The 25,461-nt window shown below is 42.4% G+C and overlaps 1 protein-coding gene and 1 long non-coding RNA gene across 3 annotated transcripts in view; both read right to left on the reverse strand.

The window, feature by feature from the left end:
• Positions 1-602: 602 nt before the first annotated feature.
• FAM181B (family with sequence similarity 181 member B) lies at positions 603-2,440 on the reverse strand. The gene has a single exon (XM_040489488.1). It carries the CDS (start codon positions 2,309-2,311, stop codon positions 1,031-1,033), a length of 1,281 nt encoding a protein of 426 aa, XP_040345422.1. The 5' UTR covers positions 2,312-2,440; the 3' UTR covers positions 603-1,030.
• A 4,165-nt stretch (positions 2,441-6,605) lies between these two features.
• Positions 6,606-25,461, reverse strand: part of LOC121039351 (uncharacterized) — a 29,770-nt gene continuing 10,914 nt past the window's right edge. Inside the window, exons 3-4 of one of the 2 annotated variants that reach the window (XR_005794724.1) lie at positions 15,034-15,174; positions 6,606-7,408 (exon numbers count right to left, since the gene is read on the reverse strand). This is a non-coding gene — a long non-coding RNA (uncharacterized LOC121039351). The remainder of the gene's footprint in view (positions 7,409-15,033; positions 15,175-25,461) is intronic. The other variant, XR_005794723.1, reaches the window with a different exon arrangement.

The following is a 25,461-nucleotide window of genomic DNA, read 5'->3' on the forward strand; positions in this document are numbered from 1 at the left end:
ATATAAAATATGTATACCTGCAGAACCAATCAAGTAGCCCCAAGGAGTTTTATGTATTTCCCCTCTGCACTACCCACCAAGCTATGAAGAAGTGGTCAGTGAAGGCATATTATCCCCTTCCTCTCAGATAAGGAAACTTAAATAAGGTGCCTAGTGCCATCCTCGCAAAGTGGCTGAAGAAAGGGAAAGGGAGAGAAATTGACCCCCAGTTTTGCCAAATTTAAGCCTCCTACGTCAGAGATTTTCGTGACAAGCTGACAGAAATATATATGTATGTATATATATATGTATATATATATACACACACACACACATACGTATGTGTGTGTGTGTGTATTATTTCTATTTATATATCTCGAAAGAGAGCAACAAGAGACCAGAGAAAGAGAAGGAAGGGAAGCAACGGCACCGTTAAGAGTGGAAAAGAAGTGGAAGAGGAAGGGAGCAGAAAACACTGAGGGCAGAGAGGAGTCCCACACCCAGGCGGTCAGCAGTGGGCCACTGGCCTCCTGTCTTCAACAACACTCTCACCTAGCAAGGCCAAGAGACCGTAATGAGAACCATCCTCTAAGAAAACACCCAAATCAATAACATATCTTCGCTCCATTCTTTTCAATATAGGCTTTAATTCATAATGCACTCAAAGGAGAAGGAAAGGGAGGGACCAGCGCACCGCTTGGAAGGCGCAAGTACACTACACACACTGACCTTTTGCTGAAAAGTTGCAGAAGGGCTGCAGGAGCCACCGCTTGCCCCTTCCGCCAGCCCCACCCCAGTCCCCAAAGCCCGTCTGGTCTGGTTCAGTAAGAACCTACCAACGTTTTTTGTTTCTGTTTAAACACTTGAGGCTGTGATTAAAACCACCCCCAACTCCTCTTCAATTCTTTTTCGTAAGTTTCTTTTATTAAGTGAATATTTTTAAATCGTTTCATCTCCACGTGCACTTTCCCACCGTTCTTAAGCTTAGGAGAGACCCAGAGGCGGGGGCTCCCCACAGCGGTCTCCAAGGGGAGGCTACGGTACCCCTCCATCAGTCCCGGTGCGCCCCCTCCTCCCCGGGCGCCCCTTCCCAAACCCCGTCCGGTCTCCAGAGGCTGGAGTAAGCCGTGCGGCTGTAGCCCGCGCTATAATCGTAGGACACCTGGTGCGGCGGCGGTGGCGCGGGCAGGGCACAGTCTGAGAAGAAGGGGGCGAAAGACGCCAAAAGGCCGGGCCCGTCCTCCGCTCCCGGAGAGTCCGCGGCGGAGGGGTACAGGGGGCGCAAGGGCTCGTTCAAGGTCAAGCCGCCGCGGGGGGCAGCCAGGGGCGGCTTCTTGGTCTGGGGGCAGCCCGGGGCGCTCCAGGACTCGGAGTACAGTAGGCTCCCCACCATCGCAGGTGGCGGCTCAAAGAGACCGGGCTCCAACTCCGGGGGGCCCCGCAGGACGGCGGCTCCCGTAGGGAACACATCGAGAGGCTCTGCGGCGAGCAAGACGCTCGCCTCGGTGCCGGCGCCGTAGTCGGGCCCCAGCAGCTCGAAGAACTCCAGGGCCTCGGCGCCCTTCTCCAAGTCGCCCAGGCTCACGCCGGGCCCCGACGGGCCGCAGCCGCCGCCGCCCGCCCGGGACGGCTCGGTGAAGAAGGACGGGGGCAGGTTGCGGGCCCGCAGCGGGACCTTCCTGGCGCCGGGGACCGCCGTACCTCCCGCGGTGCCGGCCGCCTCCCCTCCCGAGCCCCCGGCGCCCGCTCCGCCGAGCCCGGCGGCGGGCGCAGCCAGCGAACCCCCGGCCCGCTCGGTGTCCCCAGGGACGTGGCGCAGCGAGTCGAAGAGCGCGGCCAGGCTCCGGCTCTGTAGGCTGGCGGCCGCCGCGGCCTGCGATGCCTCCCTCCGGGGGACAGCCTTGCCGTGGGGCGGGACCGCGACGGCCTGGGCGCTGGGGGCGGCGAGCGGCCGTTTGGCGGGCGTGTCGGCGGCGCCCGGAGAGGGCGGGCCGGGGGGCGCGGCGCCCATCAGGCCGCTGCAGCGCTTGATCTGCTTCTGCAGGTACTTGCGGTGGTTCACCTTCCGCTTCGACTTGCCTGGCTTGTCCAGTGCCAGCTTGATGTTGCTGGACGCCGAGTCGATGAAGCTGAGCAGGTCGCGGGTGGCCTCGCGCATGTCCCCGCCCTCGTTGCCCGCCAGCAGCTCGCCCGCTGGCGTCCCGGTCTCATCATCCTCGAAACAGCAGCCCTTGTCCAGGGCTCCGAAGGCGCCCCCCAGCCCGTCCGGGGAGCCCCCGAAGCCGAAGGGGACGAAGGGGTGCGTGCTAAGGAGGGCCGCCTGCACCGCCATCGCCGCGACTCCCAGGAGACCCGCAGCGCGGCGGGTGCGTCCCCGGCCGGTTCCCGCCCGCGACCCAGGCCCGGCTCCCGCCCTCGCGCGGCGCGCGCGGCGCAGCCTCCTCGCTCCGGGCCCGGCTCGCGGCTCGGCCTTGCGGGGGAGCTCATTAGGTCTTGTAAGCAAGGGGCGGAGGGAGGGAGAGCGCGGCTACCGCCCCGGTGGTGGAGGGGAGGGGCTTACTTAGCCAGGGTGGTGGTGGTGGGGGGGAGCCGTTTTTCTCGCTTTCTGGGCTTTCTCAAGCTCGTCACTTTAACCCCTTCGTTTCCTTTCGCTCTCGGGCGCATTTCTTGCCTAGCTGCAGCTGCACGAGGCGAGGATTAGATGGCCCGTCCACAAATTCTAGCTCCTCTACAACCACGCCCTGGCGCGTGAGACTCTGTCAGGTCGAGAAGGCAGGAGTCCAGAGAAGTGTTTCAGCCCAGCTTTGGTAACAATAATAGCCACCAGCTACTGGGCGCTCGCTTATTCCAGGCGCTATCCGTACATTATCTCATTTAATCTGTGAGCAGTATCCCTGTGAAGTGCATATTGTAACCATATATTCATCTAACATGAAAAAACAGCCTCAGAGAGGTTCGTTGAGTTGGCCGCGTAAGCTATATCCCCTCCAGTTCAACACCAAAGCCATTCCTAAGTTCTTGACAGAACTGTGCTCCCTCTTGGCCTCCTCTTCTTCATCTATAAGATGGAAAAAGGAAACCAGGGTCTCTTTAAGATGTAGCCCTAGTCCTAAGACTCTAACTGGAATGTCTGTAGGACTCTTAAGACCAATGCTCTTTCTTCTACCCTATTTCTATTATACCCTTGTTTCTATTAAAAGTAACAACTAGCTTATAGTAAATTGAGGCAAGCGCTTGGTCCATCTTTTAGTATTGTAGATAGACAGCAGGAGGCAAAGGAGAAAGGAGTTGCTCCACTAAGCCAGCAGGTGCTTGAGAGAGAACCCTGTGTGTGTATAAAACTCTCAGCACCTTAGGACAAAATCTGGATCAGAACCTCTCCCCTACTTGTCATGCCATTTAAGTTGTCCAGCTGGAACTTCTGTTCAGGATCACTCTGAAGTTCACTTCGACCCAGTTTCACCTGGGCAATCCTCTTCAGATAGAGAAAATGAGCAATATGGTAGAGCATAGAAGATTCAGAAAAGACTGGTCTTTCCCCCATTCTGTCTTAGCTCCACCACTCAATAGCTCTGCGGTTTGGGTTAAAATCCAGATTCTGATGAGTACATGGCTTTGGTCAAACCAGCTAACCTCTTTCTGTCTTTTATTCACATTAATTGGAGGTAAGGTTGCCCACCTCATGGGTGCCTGTCATATTTAAAGGAAACATCCTGTGGAAAATCCTTATTTGTTGACTCTTGCATAGCCTGTGATGGGTATTTGCCCTTACTTTTCTAACACGCTACAAAGGTGACTATATTCCCTTATGTGTCTTTTCTGTCACAGGGTGTTCGTGAGGATTCAATGAGATCACATATATGAAGACATCATGATAGAAAAGACACATAAGATGTGTGATAAAGAGTTCTCTAAGTAAGTTATGATAATTTAGGTGCAGAGTCTGCCCCAGGGAAATGCAGACCATCTCTTATAAAACTCTTTTCTTTGAGGGGCACCTGCATGGCTCAGTTGGTTGAGCATCTTGATTTCAGCTCAGGTCACGATCCCAGGGTCCTGGGCCCTGCATCAGCCTCCCTGAGCACGGAGCCTGCTTGGGATTCTCTCTCTTTCAATCCCTCTGCCCTTCCCCCACTCACATGTGTGTGCTCTCTCTCTCTCTCTCTAAAATAAAAAAAAAATTAAAAAATTATTTTCTTTAAGCCTCCATTTTCCAGGATATAGCAAAATTTTTGAGCACCCTGAAGGTACAGACTTAGCAAAGAAGAGAAGCCAGAGAGCATTCCCATTGAAGTAGACACTATCCAAGCCAACATGGCTCAATCAAACTTTTTATTTTTTTAATTAAAGTGGCTCAGTTATAATATTCCTTTTATTAGAGTAACACAGGATTTTGTTCTTCATGATCGGGCTGTTTTACTCTTGGTGACATTTGCAGTAAGAAAATTGTGTGAGCCTGTTACCGATTTGTGTTTTTTACCTGTCAAATGTGGCTGTCAGCACTTACCTCCTCCTTTCTGACATGACCATTCCATAGGCCTTCAGGTCTGACAGCTAAGAACATCTTATTTTCACCTTCTTTTAACTGAGCAACTCTTACAAATCCCCAGACACAGATTGCATATGGCTTTATATTTAATTGATATCTTTAGTCTGAAAAATCTCTTGTAATCTGCAGAGAGTTAACTAAGCCCTAACATAATCATATTCAAAATAAATGGAATGTGAAAAGTTTCATATGTAAAATCCCTTCACTTCCTTATCTTTGGAGTTTTAAGCTCAGAGATTGTTTGGAGTTAATAAGGCCGGGTTCAAATTCTGGCCTGCCACTTGCTAGGTGAATGTCCTTGGACAAGTCAGTTCATCTTCTAAGGTTCAGTTTCCTTATCTGAAAATTGGGATGGTCATAACTGTTCTCAGAGTATTTGTGAGAATTACACGACATAGCAGGCAAATAATACCTCTGAGTCTTACTTTTTTCTCTCTGTACAACAGAGATCATCTCAACTCCTCAAGGTTTTTGTGAGTTGGGGCATATGAAAGCTTCTGGCATGAAACAGCAGCTCCACAAATTTCCATGTTCTTGATTCCTTAGGTCTCACCAGTTTCTTAACAACACATCACTCTATAAAATCAGCATCATTTGTTCTTTCCCCCAACAAAGTGATTATTTTCAAATGCAAGAGAGCAGCTATACTTGCCGGCTATAGAAACTTATAATGTAGCAGAGGAAGAGCTGAAATTAGAGCCTGAGATTGGAGTACAATCTTGCCTTTTATTATCCAACTGGTTATATAAAAGTCACTTAACCATCTGAACCCCCAATATTCCCATGTATAAAATGGGAATAATAATGTGAGCCAATTTGATAAGGCTATTGTGAAAATCCATGTGAGCAAGAGGAAGTTCTTTGTCAACATAAAGCTATATAAAGACATATAAGATACTCATGGCTTGGAAGTTCTATAGCCTGATTCACAAAATTGATCCTTAGACATAAAATATCCATCCAGTCACTTATTCATTCAGATATTATTGACACCAACAATGTTGGTATTAGTACTGGGGAATACAGATACCAGAAGCCATGATCTCTACCCTTTCTGATGGAAAGACATGCAAACAAGTCATTGTAATATAATGTAATACATGTCTCAATGGAAGTAAGTTAAAGGTGTAATAGTTGATGGGATCAAAGGACCCACCAGTCGGCTCAGAAAAGTCAGGGAAGCCTGCATAGACAGGTAGCATTTGAGCTAAGACTTAAATGATGCATTTGAGCATACCGAGAAAACAAGCAATATCTCTGGGAACAGCCCGAACAGAGACATGGTTATGTGAAAGTAAGGGTGTTTATGGAAAACTATAGAAAATAAGGCAATAAAGAATAACTTCTACTTGAAATAACTAACACCTGAAGCCAAAATAAATCCTTAGAGCTTCCAATATCCAACTAAATTGCTCATGTAGACCCTACCTCATGGTCTCAGTTTCTTTCCCCCTTGATCTACTTTCCTTTGGGGAAGAGCTCTATCTGGGATGAAATTAGTTTCAGCAGTCAGTGGCCAGATCCTGCCAAGCCCATCAGCCCCTCCTCCTACACCCTGAGTGAGCACACTCACTTGAATGGCTTTGACATCAATACACTTCACTTCCTATGGGGCAAAGGGACCCAGCTCCAGCCTGCGCAAGGGCCTCTCTGCAGAGCTCCAGACTAGAGCTCTTTTGCCCTAGTGATACCTAATGCTAAGCAAGTGGGATTAGTCTCCTTGGGAACCAAGCCCCCCAGGGGCTCAAGGGCTGAACTGCCCCAAACAGTTTGGGAGAATTGAGATTTCATATTGTTCTTTTACACTTGGATTTCAGGACATTACTTAAACAAAAGCCCACCTGAGAGCTGCCTCCTTTCTTGTGGGTAAATATAGCAGCAGGATCAAGAGCTGACTTACTTATTTTGTTTTCCTCTTTGTAACTTTAATCATACTCCCTGCAGGACGATCTTAGTCCTCAGAGATGTCAGGAATGCACATTCATAAAGGGAAAAATAATTATGCATCTTTTCTCCCCTCCCCCATACCAATTTCTCATAGCTATTTTTGAAACCTCAAATAAAATAAATCAATTCCTCAATTTCACCACACAATTTATTATCATTTTCATCATGAAATAACATTACCTCACAAATTGAACATGCCCAAAAACATATCTCTTGGTTTGTTTTTGGGTTTTTTTTTGTCATCCTTTCCTCCTGCAAACCACATTCTACTAACACCAGATCTTAATTTCCATCTTAAAATATTAGATGTTATTCTGTTTGTCTATAGTTGTGTAGCAAACTACTCCAAAACTGAGTAGCTAAAAACAAACATTTTATTATATCTCACAGTATTATGGATTACTAATTGAGCAATGCTTGGCTGAGTCATCCTTCTGGTCCACTCCACATCGACTATAGCTGGTGTGGAGGATCCAAGATGGCATCATTCACATGACTGCACCTGTGCCTACAATGCTGGCCTCTCCAACATACTGGTCTAAGAGTACTCAGACTTCTTAGGCTCAGGTATCCCAGAGACAGTGCTGCAAGTGGCCTCATGTGGCACCTCCCAGGCTTCTTACAAACTAGCCCCAGAATTCCCAGAATGTCATTTTCACTACATCCTGTTGATCGAGCAAGTCACTAAGGCCAGATCAAATTCAAGGGGAGGGAAATTAGAATCCAACCCTCAATGGAAGAAATAGCAAAGAATTGTTTTGGTATGTCTCTTAAATCCCTGTTAATCTATATTGCCTCCACTTTCTGTTTTCTTTGCAATTGGTTTATTGAAGAAACTGGTCTTTGCCTTGTCATCTTTCCCACATTCTAAACTTGGTTAGTTGCATCCAATCTGCATGGTGTCATTTAACATGTTTCTTTGGTCCCTGTTTCCTGTAAATGGGAAGTAGAAGAAGAGGCTTGATCAGATTCATGTTCTTTTTTATGCTATAGCATACACACACACACACTATAGAATATATGCTACAATGTGTAATACTTTCATAATAACAATGCCAATGTTCTTAATAATATAATTACTACAAACAATTCTTTTTCTTTCCTTCTTTTTTCCCCCATCCTTTTGTCCTTCAAACATATCCCACTGGTGAGGAACAGTCTAATTACTATGTTTTAAATTCACTTCAAAAAATCCTAGCGGTTATGTCACGAATTCAATAGACAGGTGGGTTCACTTGTTCTACTTTGTTTCATATAAAATTTGCTTTATACATGTTTAATTTTGTTTTATAATTTTTAAACATTTACATGGTTTCAAACTCAAAACTACACCATAAGACATAGTCAGGAAGGGCTAGCTTTCATTGTAGCCCCTCTACCCTATTTTGTCCCCTCTTCCAATAGGTTATCATCGTTGTTGTTTTGTTTGGGTTCAGGCTTATTCTTTGTTAGATAATCATATATATGCTTCCCTCTATCTTTTTTTTTTTTTTTTTACTTCACAATAATATATCTTCATTCCTTTTCTTTTATAGTTGTATAGTATTCCACTGGGTGGATCTAACACAGTTTATTCAACCAGTCCTGTTATGATTAACTTAGCTGGGTTTTTTTCCCAGACCTTTTGTATCACAAATAGTGCTGCAATGAATAGCTTCAGTGTAAAACCAAGATTTACTACCTATTCGTCTGGTTCTCCTTTCATGGTATCAGTGTAGTTATGAATTGCTTAGGATAAAAAGAAGAATCCTTGCTACTAGACACAGTCAGATATTTCTTTCAAGGGTTCCCATCAAGAGGAAAGTATAAAATGGAGTGACCAATCTTCATAAATAACAGCTGTGGCTGATCATTATAAAAATGGCCCCAATAAATCACTGATCCCTGGGTCCAAGCCCCTTTACAATGTGACATGGAAACTTCCCATGCGGTTTATTTCTCCACACTTTTAAGTCTGTGTTGGAGATAGCACACAAGTTCCAAACCTTTGCAACTTCCAACTCAAGAGATTATGCAGCTTCCACTTTCATATTGAGACCCCCACACTATGAACAATCCCAGGAGAGTCCTGATGATGGGCAGCACCACTGCCAGGCATGCCAGTGAAGCCACTCAGCACCTTCCAAACCCACTCAAATCATCAGATAACTGAAGCACATGAGTGGTTCCAGGAAAGACCTGCGAAATAACCACTCACATTGCCAACCTATACAACCATATGAGGTAATAAATTTTAGTTCTAAGCCAATAAATATTGTGATGGTTTGTCATGAAATAACTTTCATGGGCTATTTGTTAAATAATAGCCTTCTCTGCAGAAGAATAGCCCCACACTTCAATAAATCTATCAAAAGCAACTAAACAGAAAGCTTTCATTCTAATGGAATACCTTGGAAATATCTCTTGAGCAAGATAATCCTTGCCCTATACAGGAAACAGCAGATGTTGGCGAGGATGCAAATAAAGGGGAACCCTTACACTGTTGGTGGGAATGCAAACTGGTGCAGCCACTCTGGAAAACAGTGTGGAGGTTCCTGAAAAAATTAAAAATAGAACTACCCAACCACCCAGCAATCGCCACCACTAGGTATTTACCCAAAGGACACAAAAATACTGATTCAAAGGAGTACATGCACCCCAAAGTTTATAGCAGCATTATCATCAATAGCCAAGTTATGGAAAGATCTCAAATGGCCACTGACTGATAAATAGCCCAAATGGCCATTACTCAGCCATCAAAAAGAATGAAATAAAAGAATGAAATCACTAAATTCTAAATTCTACACGTGAAACCAATTTTTACCATATACGTTAACTAACCAGAATTTAAATAAAAACTTGAAATAAAAAAATAAAAGATGATCCCTTAATTAAAAAAAAAAAAAAAAAAAGGCTAATCCCTGCCCTGCCTATTTCAACTGAGATAATGGATGTGAAAGCACTTTGCAAACTGGAATGCATCCTACCAGTGTCTGTCCAATTTTTTTAAGGTTTATTTATTTTTGAGAGAGAAAGAGCGCAAGTGGGGGAGGGGCAAAAAGAGAGGAGGACGGAGGATCACAAGCAGTCTCTGCAGCAAGCCTGATGCAGGCTCAAACCCACGAACTCGTGAACCATGGGAACCACCTGAGCCAAACCACCTGAGTCGAAGTTGGACGCTCAACAGACTGAGCCACCCAGGAGCCCTGTCCAATTTTTTTTTTTAATGCTATGAGCTTTCTAGAATATTGCTAAACCAGGGCAGCAAGCCGTACCATAAAAGCAACATTAGACTCTCCTACCCTAGACAATCACTAAGCCAGTGTTTCCTATACTGTGCCCTCCATCCCTTGCTTGTTATCAATGATTGATTGCTCAGGTGATCCCTAGTGATTTCAAAAGAAAAGAGAGCTGAAACAATTTTGTGGGAATATATTCCATAAATTTTAAATTAAAAATTAATTATGACTTTCACAGAAATCACAATTTAGTCTTTTTTGAGATAGAGAGTGAGCACAAACAGGGGATGCAAGTGGGGGTGGGGAGGAGGGGGAGAGAGAGAATCTTAAGTAGGCTCCATGTGGGGATTGGTCTCATGACCCTGAGATCATGACCTGAGCTGAAATCGAGTTGGCAGCTTAACTGACTGAGTCACCCAGGCACCCCTCAATTTATTCTTTATCATCACATCCTAGTTATTACACATGTATTATAATATGTTTGTTCTGAATATGTTTGTTCTAATTAAATTATGTGACCATTCAGTTAAGAGAGGTGCTTTCACCTCATTTTTATATAATTTACACATTACAGGTTTTGTTAGTAACATTTTCACTCTCTTCATTATTAATACAGTACATCTGGATGTTAAATCTATGAAAGCAGATCAATAGCTTCAAAGCAGTTTTTGTAGTACTAAATTAGTGAGGAAATGTAAAAAACATTATAAATGTATGTTATGTATAGTGAATAAGACAAATGAAAATATAAAATGTATATGCTGGCATAAATGTATCTATAAGCAAAATAATTTATAAAAGCATGGCAAAAGAAAAGAAAAAGGAAGAAGAAATTTGGAAGCTAGCTGATTTGGAAACTAGCTGACCAGGAAAGCTTCAGTATTTAAGAAAGCAAGAGTGAGGAGAGGTACTGAAAATAGGAGAATTGGTTGAAAGCCTGTGTAAGAAGCAGTTAGGTTCTAAGATCCCTTCCCCAACCCATGCAGCCACATAACAACATCTCTCCTAATTGGATTTGAAAACAAGATTTTTATTTCTATGAAACTGAACCATAATGGTTCTAGTCTAGGAGATTCCATGCACAATGGAGAGGGAGCAATGAGACATTGTACTGAAAACAGAGGATTAAATGAGGTTCTGCATCATGAATTATGACCTTCAACCTTTTCAGTCAGTTTCTAGAATGTTTGCAGCAAGTTACCTACCCCTCAATCAGGAAATTGGAGTTGTCTTCTCTGTGCAGTTACCAGCACAAGAGAAAAAGTTGGGTGGCCTTCCAGTAAGCTTTTTAGTTATCCACTCTTAAACATAAATTGTCATGCAAGGTTCATCAAATATTTGGGCAATGTCCTCAACATGGATGGCAGAGACAAACAAACAAAAACAAAACAAAACAAAAGCAAAAACCTTGGGAGATGAGAGTCCCAGAGGAAACTGACAATGCAAAAAACAAAAGAAAACTCCCTATAAATTATAATTTAAAGAGATAAAATAACATTAAAAAGATAAGAGAAAATATTGCAGTCATGAAACAAGAATTAGATGCTACCAAAAAAGGAAACGGTATCAAAAAATAAAGAGCTCTTAGAAACTTGTGGTAATACATTTTAAAAAGTCAAGAGAAGAATTGGAAGATAAAGTTGAGGAAATATCCTAGAAAAAACAAAAAGTCAAAGAGATGTTCAATATTTAGCCTAAAGAAATTTCAGAAAAGAGAATAGATAAGTCAGAGAAGAAAATATTATGAAAGAAATTAAAGAAGGAAATTTTGTAGAATTATAAGATATGCATTTCCAGAATAAAAGAACCCCCTAAATGCCTGGCAAACTTAATGAAAAAAGACTCACACCAAAGCATATTATAAATTTTTAGAATATCAAGGAATAAAGGACTCTAGAGAAAAATTACCATTATGAACAAAAAATGAAAATAAAAATGGAATCAGAATACCATCAGATTTCTCATTAACAATAGTTGGAAAACAATGGAGCAATGAACTTAAAAATCTGAAAGAAAATTATTTCCTACTTAGAATTCTATACCAAACCCAATGGTCACTCAAGCATAAGCAGAGCATAGCCACATTTTCAGATACAATATCTTATAAAATTATCTCTCAAGAAACTTTTCTCAGGGAACCAAGAATAATGTACTCCATTAAGAAATAGAAGAAAAGAGTTTCCAGAAAACAGGAGATCCATCATGAGATAGAATCAAATAGAATTCCCTGGATGATGACCAAGAAAATATCACAGCAATAACCATATAGAGACTGAGGGATGACAATCAATCCAAATCTAAACAGGAAAATGGAGAATTCCTGGAGAAGGAGGGGATGTCTCAAAACAAATAAATGGAAATGATAGATATACATATGTGTTTGACCATAATGGTAGGAGGTGGCAGATACCCTTGCTGCTCTCAATATCCTACCCTTATTCTTATCCTTACCTGACAGGGCCCACCTACTTCTGTGGAGGCTGAATATGACAGACAATTGCACTTCCCTTTTAACTACAGCATGGGCTCGAGATCCAATCTTGGCCAATGAGACATTAAGAGAAATCTATTCTTGGAATTCAAGGAAAGTACCCCCTTACCTACATATCAAAAAGAGAGATAAAAGGAGAGAAAAGAAAGAGGAGAAGAAATGTTCTCCTTCCTGCCTTTGTTCATATGCAAATGATATTTGGAGCTGTGGCAGCCATCTTATAACCATGAAGGGGCAAGCCAAAAAAACAAAAAAATCAACATGCTGAGGTTGGCAGACCAGAAATGTGAAAAGCACCTGAATCCTCAATGATATTATAATGTCACTGCATTAACTAACCCCAGAACTCTCTATCTGCAGACTTCTTGAAGGGTGAAATAATTAAACCTCTTTTGTTTAGGCTACTTTTAGCTGGGCATAATGCTACTTGCAATCAAAAGCATTCTAAATTCTATAAGAAGGTGTTACCATTCTGTTAACCTGTTTAGGGAAGAATTAGTGAAATGTATATAGAAAACTAAGTCCCCCTCCACCAAAATAAGGCAGTTATTAACATAGGGTAAAACAAAAGCTGTACAAGAAATTTCAATAAAATGTAAATGAGCTGTGAAGAATATTTACTAATAATAGAATAATCATTGAATATTAATTAAACTAAACTTTGTGCTAGAACTATATCAAGGGAGGACTGGAAAACAGATGGAAAAGATATTAAGTGTTCTATAACCAATAGTTTCAGGGAAGGCAGCCTTTTGAGGGATAACACGGAAGATAAAAGGGAGAGAAATCAGAATTGGACAAGGAGAGCCTTCAGATTCCAATGCATATCTGAGACTTCTGAAAGGAAAGGAAAGAAGAGGCCAAATCCAGCAGGGAGGGCCTCAGACAGTTCCGTAGATCTGACAGAAGTCTCTGCAAGCCCAGAGACGTCTGCTGCAAAGAGGACTCATTAAAGGAGCACTGCACTAGGCAGAAGTAGCTAGGTTTTTGCATCACCACTTCAAGCAGTTGTCTGAAGGGGTCGCCTCAATGAGAGCATGATCTCAGCTTAGAAGAAGAAGCTTGGGGTGCCTGGGTGGCTCAGTCGGTTAAGTGGCCGGTCGACTTTGGTTCAGGTCTCATGGTTTGTGAGTTCAAGCCCAGGGTCAGGGTCTGTGCTGACAGCTCAGAGCCTGGAGCCTGCTTCAGATTCTGTGTGTCCCTCTCTCTCTGCCCTCCCCTGCTCACACTCTGTCTCTGTCTCTCTCAAAAAATAAAAATAAACATTAAAAAAAAAAAAAGAACAAATGAGAAAAATTACACGTCCCTGCATGTGGAATCTTCTTTGGTTCAGACTTCATTCAAATACCTGATTGCATACCCCTCTTAGAGACTGAAGTTGAATCAATGCGGAGCAATATCCATCAGGGCAGAGCATAAGGCTGCTCTGAGCCCACGGAGGTTTACACCAGAATGTGACAAGTGCCAACACTGGAGACACGCAGGGTCTCAGCAAGGCCGGGTAACTTGAGCAGCCCTCAGCCTAATATCCGGTACGCCAGACAGAAATGCTTAAAGACCTAGATCCTATTATATGAGGTTGAATTCATTCAATTAAACAGCTTAAGCAGCTCGGATCAGCCGCTGGAACCCTTCTCTGCGGAGTGCTAAAACAATGGCCTAAGGGGCAGCTGAAGTTTGTTTTCTCTTGTGTGAGGCCAGCTGGAGTTGCCTAGCACATGGCCAAACTGGGGAGGGCCAACACGACATAATTGCATTAAACCTGCCTGTTCTTTCCGGAAAGCATTTCCTGACAGCACCAAGGAGGAAATGAATAAAGGGGGAGCTTTTAAGTCTTAGGATACCACCCTATCTTTCAATCTCCCTCCCCCAATCCCTCAAAATCACTTTTATGAAAAGAGAACCTGAATTTAGACTCCCCTACCTAAACACTTGTTTTGCTATATTATGCTTGGTCTTTCCTCATTATTGTTACAGTGACTTTTGTTGGGCATAGCATTAGGGGCAGCTGAAAATAAACTAGGGTACAGGTCTATAAGGTAGAATAAGGTATCACTAATTCCACTGCACTTTCTGAGAATCCTATTCTGCTTTCAAATCCATATTAAATGTTAACCTTTCTCTCAAAAAGCCCTCCCAGGTCTTTGTTACCACCAACTCAGGCTGCCATATCTCCCTCCCTCCTGCTTTCCTGATGCTTTACCTCAGTCTCTTTAATGACACTTTTTTATTCATCCACCCATTCACTCAACAAGCATTTACTGAGTTCTCACTGTACATCTGAAGTATACTGGGCACCTTCATTATTCATTTAACCCTCACAATAACGCTTTCAGGTAGTTAATATCATCCCCATTGTACTGAAGATACCTAAACTCACAGAGCTTAGGCACCTTGTTGATGGTCAAGGAGCTGGTACGGACAGCGTTTAGCTGTCTCCATGCCCAGTCTGCCGTATATCAGCTATTTGTGTACTTGTCTATCTCTGTCCCTTAAGAAATATCTATTGGGGGGCATGTGGGTGGCTCAGTCAGTGAAGCATCTGATGATTCATGGGTTCAAGCCCAGCATCAGGCTCCTTGCTGACAGTGCAGAGCCTACTTGGGATTTTCTGTCTCTTCCTCTCTCTCTGCCTCTCCCCTACTCTCTCTCTCTCAAAATAAGTAAACTTAAAAAAAAAAAAAAAAGAAATATCTATTGGGACCTACTATGTGGTAGGCACCATCCTAAGCACCAAAGATACACATGTAATTAAGTCCTGGTCCTAAAAAGACAGATATATTCCCAATGATTTATTTTAGTCCAACAGTCATGTCAATTTATTCATTCAGCAGACATTTGCTGAGCACCTGCAATATCCTAGGTACACCACGCTCTAGACATGGAGAAATGCCAGACGTGTTTTCTGTCCTCAGGACAGCGTTTGAATAGAGGCACATGGAGCACAGAAGGGGGAGAAGCCTTCATAAAGAACATGCCGTTGAGTTGTGCTGTAAAAGATAAGGAGAGTTTTGGTAAATAAAAGTTTTTTTTTAATTTTTTTTTTAATGTTTATTTATTTTTGAGACAGAGACAGAGCATGAACGGGGGAGGGGCAGAGAGAGAGGGAGACACAGAATCGGAAGCAGGCTCCAGACTCTGAGCCATCAGCCCAGAGCCCGACGCGGGGCTCGAACTCACGGACCGTGAGATCGTGACCTGAGCTGAAGTCGGATGCGCAACCGACTGAGCCACCCAGGCGCCCCTGGTAAATAAAAGTTGTTTTTTGTTTTTGTTTTTTTTGTTTTAAAAAAATTTTTTTTTTCAACGTTTATTTATTTTTGGGACAGAGAGAGACAGAACATGAACGGGGGAGGGGCAGAGAGAGAGGGAGACACAGAATCGGAAACAGGCTCCAGGCTCTGAGCCATCAGCCCAGAGCCTGACGCGGGGCTTGAACTCACGGACCGCAAGATCGTGACCTGGCTGAAGTCGGACGCTTAACCGACTGTGCCACCCAGGCGCCCCTAAATAAAAGTTTTTAAAAAGGTGGTGGGAAGGGCATCCTACAGAGAGCCTCGTGAGCCAGGACACAGAGGTATAAAAGCGCAGGGTAGTGTCAGGGTAACTGCGGGAGTACCATGTCGTTGGAATATAGGGTGTGAGACAGGGAGTAGAGAGAGACAAGACCAGAAAGCGTGCCTCAAATGCTATGCAGAGGAGCTTAGATTTGATCTTAGGAAAATGGAGAGAACCACCGGAGATTTCTGAGCAGAGGAGCTTATTTATCTTTGTGTTCCATGGCATGTGGCAAACCGCCTCATCCGTGGTAGCAGTTTTTAGCCTCTGTCACTTTCCTGGCACCAGAGAAGACTTTGGCCCCCAACCTGATGCCATGCTCTGTTTACAGAAGAAAAATAATGCCCATGCTCTTGCGTATAGCAATTTCCTTGCCAGCGCCTCTGCCAAGTCATCCCAGGTCTGAGAGCAATCTTTTTCTTTTATCCAAGGCCAAATTGCTGACTCCATGTTGTTGTCACTGCTACAGACTCTGCTAATTTCTCCTTGGCGAACTGAAGCTGGTCCAGTAGAAGCTCTAGACTGGGAGATTTAAGGAAACAGTGTCCTGATCCCTGCTTCACAACTACCTAGAGTGTTACCTTGGCCTGTCTCCCATCTATAAAATGGATAGATGATCTCGACATTCTCTTCCAGACTTGAGAATCTTGCCAACATACCTTCAGTGGGGCCAGATGGTAGCTATATCTACAACATTCTGCTTTACCATGCAGCAGAATAATTTTCTGTGGTTGTAATTTGTTTTATTCTCTCTGTACTTTGCCTTACATGTCCAACCACCACGAACTAACTCTGTGCCCTTTCTAGAAAGGTCGCTAGGGACATTTGCACCTATGCCTCAGGAGAGTTTTGTGTTGCCAAGCTAGAAGCAGAAGTCGCTAAAGAAAACCCTCTGCATCAGTCTTTTTTTTTTCTCTTTATTTGAGAGAGAGAGAGAGAGAGCATGAGTTGGGTAGAGGGGCAGAGGGAGAGAAAGAAAGAGAGAGAATCTTAAGCAGGACCCATGCTCAGCACAGAGCCCAATCTGGGGCTCGATCCCATGACTCTGGGATCATGACCCTAGCTGAAACCAAGAGTTGGTTGCTCAACCAAATGAGCCACCCAGGCGTCCCTCTACCAGTCTGTTTTGAAAGCCTAAATGCACGGAGGATATTAGGTTATTTTTTCCAAAATAGGGCCCAGAGAGAAAGGAGCACTCTTCAGAAGAGAGAGGCAGGAATGGCAAGGTTGAGAATTTCTGTCTTAGTATGACTGATTTTCCAAGGGAGTACATTTTTGAAAACACCTTTTTTATTTTTATTTATTTTTTTTAATTTTTTTTTTCAACGTTTATTTATTTTTGGGACAGAGAGAGACAGAGCATGAATGGGGGAGGGGCAGAGAGAGAGGGAGACACAGAATCGGAAACAGGCTCCAGGCTCCGAGCCATCAGCCGAGAGCCCGACGCGGGGCTCGAACTCACGGACCGCGAGATCGTGACTTGGCTGAAGTCGGACGCTTAACCGACTGTGCCACCCAGGCGCCCCGAAAACACCTTTTTTAAATGTTTATTTTTGACAGAGAGACAGAGCATGTGTGGGGTAGGGGCAGAGCAAGAGGGAGACACAGAATCCGAAGCAGGCTCCAGGCCCTGAGCTGTCAGCAGCACAGAGCCCAACTCAGGGCTCGAACTCACAAACCATGAGATCATGACCTGAGCCAAAGTCGGAAGCTCAACCGACTGAGCCACCCAAGAGCCCCCACATTTTTGAGAATAAAAGGTAAAATTGCTTATCAGTAATTACACTGGAAGCAAGGCATAAACCAGGATGGTCATAGGCAAACTTCATGGTGCAGTCACTCTATACCATCATTAAATCCAAGAATTGTGGCATCAAGACTCACTGTTTGAAAGACATCACTAATCAATCATCACATTCTTTCTACCTAGCCCAGATGAGCTTAGAACCCTTCTCAAAATAGTACTCCTGACACTACTAATCTATCAGTTTTGGCCCTTGAGTTGAAATCTTTTTATCACAGGTAACTTTGTAATAAAAATCATACAAAGTGGAAATCATGGTACTCTGCCCAGATCCCTTCTGGGAGCTGACGAACCCATCCCCCAGCAGCTGACTCTATTGTCTACTAATGGCTGACAGCCCTAGCCCTTATCAAGCATTGCCCACTGCTGAGGGAATTGCCTTGCTCAAGGTCATATCCTTCCCCAGGTGCACCAGAGACCAATGACTGGCAGATGGAGGGCTACAAAGGCCAGAACCCCCACCTTGCTTCAATTTGAGTCAAGTGTGAAAGGCCATCCTAGGTCCAGAGCTTTCCACAAGATCAGCTGAGGCTGATAGCAGGTCACCTTCTTCTGCACAATCTTGACTTTCTCACTTCCTACAGGTGTATCTACGGAGAGCCCCCTCAATCAAACTTCTGAGCACAACTCTCCATCTCAAGGTCTGTTTCTAGGGATCCTTATCTGAGGAACCAAACTACCTTCTGTGCTGTTAGTAAGAAGTAAACCCCAAGGTTAACTTTTTAATTTGTATCTTAGTAAAATGGGTCAGTTAGCATTTATTTCTTATTTCCATATTTCATTGATCTTAATTTAAAAGCTGCCCTAGAAAATACATGCCTCTTCACTCTCTACAATCAGAAAAGTGTGAGTTCTCCTCTTCTCTGGTCTCTAGAGGAGGAGATAGGGTTGCTATGTGGTTCTATAACAGTAAAGTGGAACAAACACTTTTAGGAAGACAGGAGACCAGGATTTTAGTTCTGGCTTTGCCAATAACTCACTATGATGTGGGAAAATCATTCCCTCTCTCTAGGTGGTTCCAAATTTACTTGTCGATAAAATATAAGGCTTGTCATAAAAGTTACACAAAACTTGGAAATGAAGTAGAAATGTGAGTCCTACATTCTTTCACTGTTACGCAGGCACAAAGACCACCCAGAGATTGTCTAGAATAATGAATTTAATTTTTCTCACAATTTGTTATTAGTTGAAGTTTCCAGATTTAGTAAAACTACTTATCACCTGGTAGAATTTTGCCCAGTAGATATGCAAATTTCTATCCATGGAACCACAGAGACCTATAGCCCAGCTTTTATGCAAATTCACCCTAATATTGTAATAATATATACCTGGCTTTTTAAATGTTCTTTGAACCAACCATAACATCTTAATGGCTTCTTTACTAATTCATAAATTAAATAGACTCTCTTGCCTGTGGTTCATTTATATTTGCCTGAGAATCATGATTTTACCTTTTTAAAAATTATACTTCAACAGGCTTGATCTGCTCCATGATGCTGAAAGCAAACGAAGCTACACACCCATTTTGAAAATCAGGGGATCTCATAGGATCTACACAAAAGTATCCAGGACTTCTTTCTGCAGAAATCCTCTGGACTGTGTTACCCTTAGGAGAGTAGTCAGCAGCACCAGAGCCACCATCAGTTGACTACTGTGCAGCTAGGGTAGAGTCTGGGAAAAGAGCAGCCCAGCCAAGGCTTAGTGACAGGGACTTTCCCAAGGTTTCCCAAGGTCTGAAAGGTATGCAAGTTATATATACTCAGAGTTAGGACTTAAACCCAGGCCTGTCTAGCAGTATGGGAAGCCCATCACTACCACTGCTCATATTTTCAGGCCATAGCTCATCTGCCTGCAATCCCAATGTATACCACATATGCCTAGCACAAAGTAGGCAATCAATATATATCCCATGCAATTAAAAATTTTTAACTCTTCCTAGTGACTAGAACTTGGATATTTCCAAAGGACAAAATCTATTGATGAGCCTCACTTCAGACCACTAGAAAAGACAGACACTGGGGAGCCAGACAGGCCTACATTCCACCTCCTCATTGGCACTTAGTGGCTAATTAGTACTGCCACCTTGAACCAGAAATAAAGCACCATGAGCCTTTGTTTCCTCTCTTGTTACATGTAAATAATTCTCATAGGCTTCTTATGAAGATTAAAGTAGAAAAAGGAATATGAGAGCACTTAGCACAAGACCTAGCCCAAAGGTGCCTCCACCCACAATGATCGTCCCCTCTCAGAAGACCCTGGAAGGCTTTGAGGCCTTGGCTGGGCTGCCGTTTCTACCAGCCCCCACTCCAGGCACACAGTGATCAAGGGATGGGAAAATCCCTCTGTTCAAACAGGTGTCACTGTTCTAAACCTACAGTCTCATTTCCTGATCGTGTCTTAATCTGCTCGTCGGTGGTGAAAGTTGATTTCTTGCACATTCTTATATCAGTGGGAATTTCTGCCCTTGGCTGACAGGCATTATGGGCTGGCTTTGACATACAGCCCTACAGGGCCTGAACAGCCTCTATTCTTTCCCAGTCCTGAAAGGGAGCTTTGTGCCAAGGATTCATTAAACTGCACTGCACAGCCCCTTCATAAATGGGGCTCAATAATGAACAGTCGATTTAACTGGAAAAGCTGCTGGAGCTGTTAAATTAAAGGGAAATAAAGTGCATTTTAGACTCAGTCTGCCAGAAGAAATGGTGACCTAAAAGGAAAATCTTCATTTTTATTGAATTGAAGTTTTTAAAAAGTTTAAAATGTCCAGGAAGCTTCCTTGTGACAGGCAATGAGACATAAAAGCTCAGAATGCAGGCTTGAGATAGTGGTGCTTTTTATTCACCATCCCTAAGTGAGTCTCAGGCTCTTAAATGGTGCAAAGGAATGATCTCATTTTGAGAAGAAAATATGAAAAGATTCTGTAATATGCCACAAGAAGTGTTTTTGTTTTTGTTTTTAACTTTAAAAAGTATTTTAAGACCAGGCTCTCTCTTTCATTCTTGGAACATTCAAAGGACCAGGAGCCATTCTTTTCAATTTTTCTGCTCTCTTTCAGGGATAAGAAATTTTTCTGGGAGGAATCCAATTGTTTCTCCTCACACTACACCTCAGAGTTTTGTTTGGTTTAAGTATTGTGCTCTGACGTCTGACTGAGTAGTCTCTCTTTTAAATCTGAGATTTTCACAAGTATGCATAAGTGCTCCGAAGAACTTTCTTCTCTATTTATTTTTCTGAGTTATATAACTTCCTGGCATGGTGACAGAGAACATCTACTAACATACGCTGGAATGTTGTTTCCAATAACTCTCAGGTGCAAGAAGCAAAAGCCACTGTGCTTTGGCAGATAGAATAACCATATGGTGATCTTAGCTTTTCTCTGCCACGCTGTTGTGAGCTGGAAATTCTTCTTAACGTGCTTCCCTATGCTCCGTGTTTTCAAATCTTTACATAGAATCTGCTCCTGGGCATGTTACAGGCTTCAGTACCCTAGTCAAGGCCTTTTCTGGTTTTCATCGTTAAGCATCACTTGACCATCAACAACAACAGTCAGTCATCACAGGGAATTTAAAGAGAAATCTGAAAAGCAATGTGAAATAAATAAAGGCCAACTTCCAGCCTTACTGTTCAGGGTCACTGGAATCAAAACACAGATTTTCAGTTGCAAAGCTGTATAGAAAGGGCAAAACTTCCTTTTTAAGAAGTTATCTGCTCTTTTTCTGAAACCTACTTTTTCATTTAAATTCTAAGCCATCGATTTAATTTTTTAGGATTCTGCAATAGGCGATTCAAAGCCACCTTGAGAGAATATCCTGAAGTTGAAAAAATATATCTGTGCATGTTTTTATTTTAAATGGTAACTATGGTGACCCAATAAGTAGTATTTTTTTATTCTTTGTTCATCTACCACTAATGAGTCACAATCAACCAGTGTAAATCATAGGCTCTCCACACCATGAAATTCTGGATTCATAATAAAACTGCTGTTACTTTAACAAATTCTAGGATGAACTTTGTCCATAATGAGCCCTGATGGTTATTAGGGTCTACACCTGCATCAGGACAATTTCATTCACCTTCCACTAAAGATTACCGCACTCCAAAATGGCTATGCCATCCTGTGTGGATTGTGTGGCTTGATTGCATTTTGACAATTAGCATTGGGATAACTATTCATTAGAAAATTCATATTAGACCAGTCCATATTTTACATATGGCATCAGTCATTCAAACACACTCTTCGAGTCATGACTTATTCCTACACAAGCAATCATTAACCTATTTAAAACATATTTAGCTTGAAGATGGGAGATAAGAGGATTTTCTGAATCTGCACAGATTTGACTACAGCCAGATTGCAAGTTAAGGAGAATGTTAATATATTACAGCTTATCTAAAGGAAAATGACTGGGAAGGCAATGGTGATCAAAACCAAAGCACAGGAGGAAGTATGCTTTTATAGGATTCAGAACACTTATTAATTCATTACTCTATTCATTTTAATGAATAAAATCTTATGTGTTTTTTTTTTCCTGCCAGTGCATACTTTTTCTGAGGAAAGGAAAGAAGTTATTTTCAGTGCCTAACAGAAAATGTGTTAGGTAGGGGTTTAATAAATATTTGACAAGGGAATAAAAGAAAGAGGAAAAGGAAGGGAAAGGAAGGTAAGAAAAGAGAAAAAAGGGAATGTAAGACAAGGAAAGGAGGATGTTAGTCCAGGGAAAACTAGAAACAACATGATAGCTTTCTTCATATATTTAAAGTACATCATTTGGGAAAAGGATTAGATTTATTCTTTTAGAAACCAAATAATTTAACCAAGAGCTATAAGTAGAAAGTTGGAGATTTCTGGGTCCTGGGTGTAAAGAGTCACTGTCCCATTCAAACAATCAAAAAACTGAAAAAACTGAGAAATCGACAACTCTTTTTTAGATCCATAAGAGAAATAAGGTCACAAGGCAAACCCCCATCCCCCAAATTGGAGGGAGGGAAAAATACAGAAAACCACATTTACTGGCACAGAAACATCCATGGGACCAGTGCTGGGGTAAGATAACCTGAACTGTTAATGCAAAATGCTGGGGGCTCAGTGTAGAAAAGCCTGAGAAATAAAAACTTCAGAGGGACCCCGTCATCATGGGATTCCCCCAAATTTTATAAGTTCCTGGAGCTCCCCCAGTTCTCACAGTAAATAACTGAGGAAAAAAATCCCCTTGTGCTTATAGGAGAGGCAGAAGAAAAGAAACCACCTTGAATTATGCCAGACCATTCTGTCCTGAAGAAGGTCTGCCCTCAGGAAAAAATATTTAACTAGAGCCTGACCTACCTGGAAAAAAGGAAATACCTAATTCCAGCTCACACTTGCCATCCTGTCCCACCTAAGAGGAGGAAAACACACACACACACACACACACACACACACACACACACACACCTGCCAGGCACTTGTGAAATTCGTAGTTTGGGGCACAGACTCATAAAAAGACTAAGCCCTATTCATAGGTCTATAAAATGCTTCCCCTCCCCCCATACCTCACTATCACATTACTAAAGTCTTATTTACTTCCTTTTACCTAGTACACAATGTTCAACTATCAAGAAAAATTACAAGGCATACTAAAAGGCAAAAACAGGGTTTGAAGAGACAGAGCAAGCATTAGAACCAGACTCATATTTAGCAGGGATATTGGAATTATCAGACCAGGAATTTAACTATGATTAATATGCTAAGAGATCTAATGAATGAAGTGGACAGCATGCAAGAAGAGATGGGTGATGCAAGCAGAGAGATGGAAATTCTAAGAACCAGAAAAAAATGCTAGAGATCCAAACACTGTAACAGAAATAAAGGATGTTTTTGATAGACTTATTAGTAGACTGGACAGGCTAAGGGAAGAATCTCTAAGTTTGAGAATATATCAACAGAAGCAACCAGAACTAAGACACAAAGAGAAAAAAGACTGGGGAAAAAACAGAACAGAATATCTAAGAACTGGGACAATCACCAAAGGTATAACACAATAATATGGAAAATACCAGAAGGAGAATAAAGAGAAAAAGGGTCAGAAAAAATGTTGGAAACAATGCTGCTTGAAAATTTCTCTCAAATTAATGTTAGACACCAAATCAGAGATCCAGGAAGAGCAGAGAACAGCAAGCAGGATAAATGCCAAAAAACAAACAAACCAAACACTCATTTTGGGATATCCTTTCCAAACTACAGAAAAGCAAAGATAAAGAAAAAATCCAAAGAAGCCAGAGGAAAAAACACCTTACCTTTAGAGGAACAATGATAAAAATACATCCAACTTCTCCTTATAAACAATGCAAGCAAGAAGACAGTAGACGGAAATACTTAAAATGTTTGAGAAAAAAAACACCAACCTAAAATTCTGTACCCTATAAACTTATCCTTCAAGTGAGGAAGAAATATAAAGACTTCCTCATACAAACAAAGATTGAGGGAATTTGTTGCCAGTAGACCTATCCTGCAAAAAATGTTAAAAGAAGTTCTTTAAAGAGAAAGAAAATAGTATAGGTCAGAAACTTGGATCTACATAAAGGAAGAGCATAAGAGAAAGAATAAATAAAGGTTTATAAATAAATAAAGGAAAAAAATATTTTCCTTTTTGTTTTTAAATTTTTATTTTTTCTTATTCTTTTTTTAAATTTTAATGTTTATTTATTTTTGAGAGAGAGGCAGAGTGTGAGTGGGGAAGGAGCAGAGAGAGAGGGAGACACAGAATCTGAAGCAGGCTCCAGGCTCTGGGCTGTCAGTGCAAAGCTCGACACAGGGCTCAAACTCATGCAGTGTGAGATCATGACCTGAGCTGAAGTTGGACACTCAACTGACTGAGCCACCAAGGTGCCCCTATTTTTTCTTATTCTTAACTGAACTAACAGACAACAATTTGTTCAAAATAATAATAGCAATAATGTATCTGATTATGTATGCCTATGTATATGTATATATATGTATATATACATATATATATATGCTTATGTATAAATGGAATGAAGGGCAGCAATGATACAAGGGACAGGAAAGGGGAGCTAGGATTAGTTTGTTATTAGAAGGTATTTGCACTATGCACAATGCAGTGTAGTGTTATGTGGAAGCAGACTTGGATTAGTTGTAAATGTATGTTTCATACTCCAGGGAACCACTAAAAAAAAGTAAAAAACAAGTATAACTGATGAGCTAAGAAAAGAGAGAAAATGGAATCATACAAAACACTCAGTTAAAACCACAAAAAGGCAGAAAAAGAGTGGACCACAATAAAAAGGCAGGGGGAGGGGCGCCTGGGTGGCGCAGTCCGTTAAGCGTCCGACTTCAGCCAGGTCACAATCTCGCGGTCTGGGAGTTCGAGCCCCGCGTCAGGCTCTGGGCTGATGGCTCAGAGCCTGGAGCCTGTTTCCAATTCTGTGTCTCCCTCTCTCTCTGCCCCTCCCCCGTTCATGCTCTGTCTCTCTCTGTCCCAAAAATAAATAAACGTTGAAAAAAAAATGTATAAAAAAAAAAAAGGCGGGGGGGAGGGGGACAAAGACTAAGGGCAACAATTAGTAAACAGCAATAAATATGGTATATAATCCAACTATATTAATAATCACTTTGAATGACAATGGTCTAAATCCATCAATTTAAAGACAGAGATCGTCAGAGTGGATTAAAAAACAAGATCCAACTATGTTTTGTCTACATAAAGTCCACTTTAAATATAAAGCACATATAGACTGGGGTGCTTGGGTGGTTCATTTGGTTGAGTGCCTGACTCTTGATTTCAGCTCAAGACATGATCCCAGGGTCATGGGATCCAGCCCTGCATCAGACTCCATGCTGAGTGTGGAGACTGCTTGGGATTCTCTCCTCTCTCCCTCTGCTCCCACCCTGTTTGTGCTCTCTCTCTCAATCTCAAAA

This window comes from Herpailurus yagouaroundi, unplaced genomic scaffold, assembly GCF_014898765.1.
Source record: "Herpailurus yagouaroundi ecotype Mexico unplaced genomic scaffold, PumYag 180, whole genome shotgun sequence".
Taxonomy (NCBI): domain Eukaryota; kingdom Metazoa; phylum Chordata; class Mammalia; order Carnivora; family Felidae; genus Herpailurus; species Herpailurus yagouaroundi.

Excerpts from the sequence above, each read along its gene's own strand:
- FAM181B (XM_040489488.1), bottom strand. The coding sequence starts at position 2,311 with ATGGCGGTGCAGGCGGCCCTCCTTAGCACGCACCCCTTCGTCCCCTTC.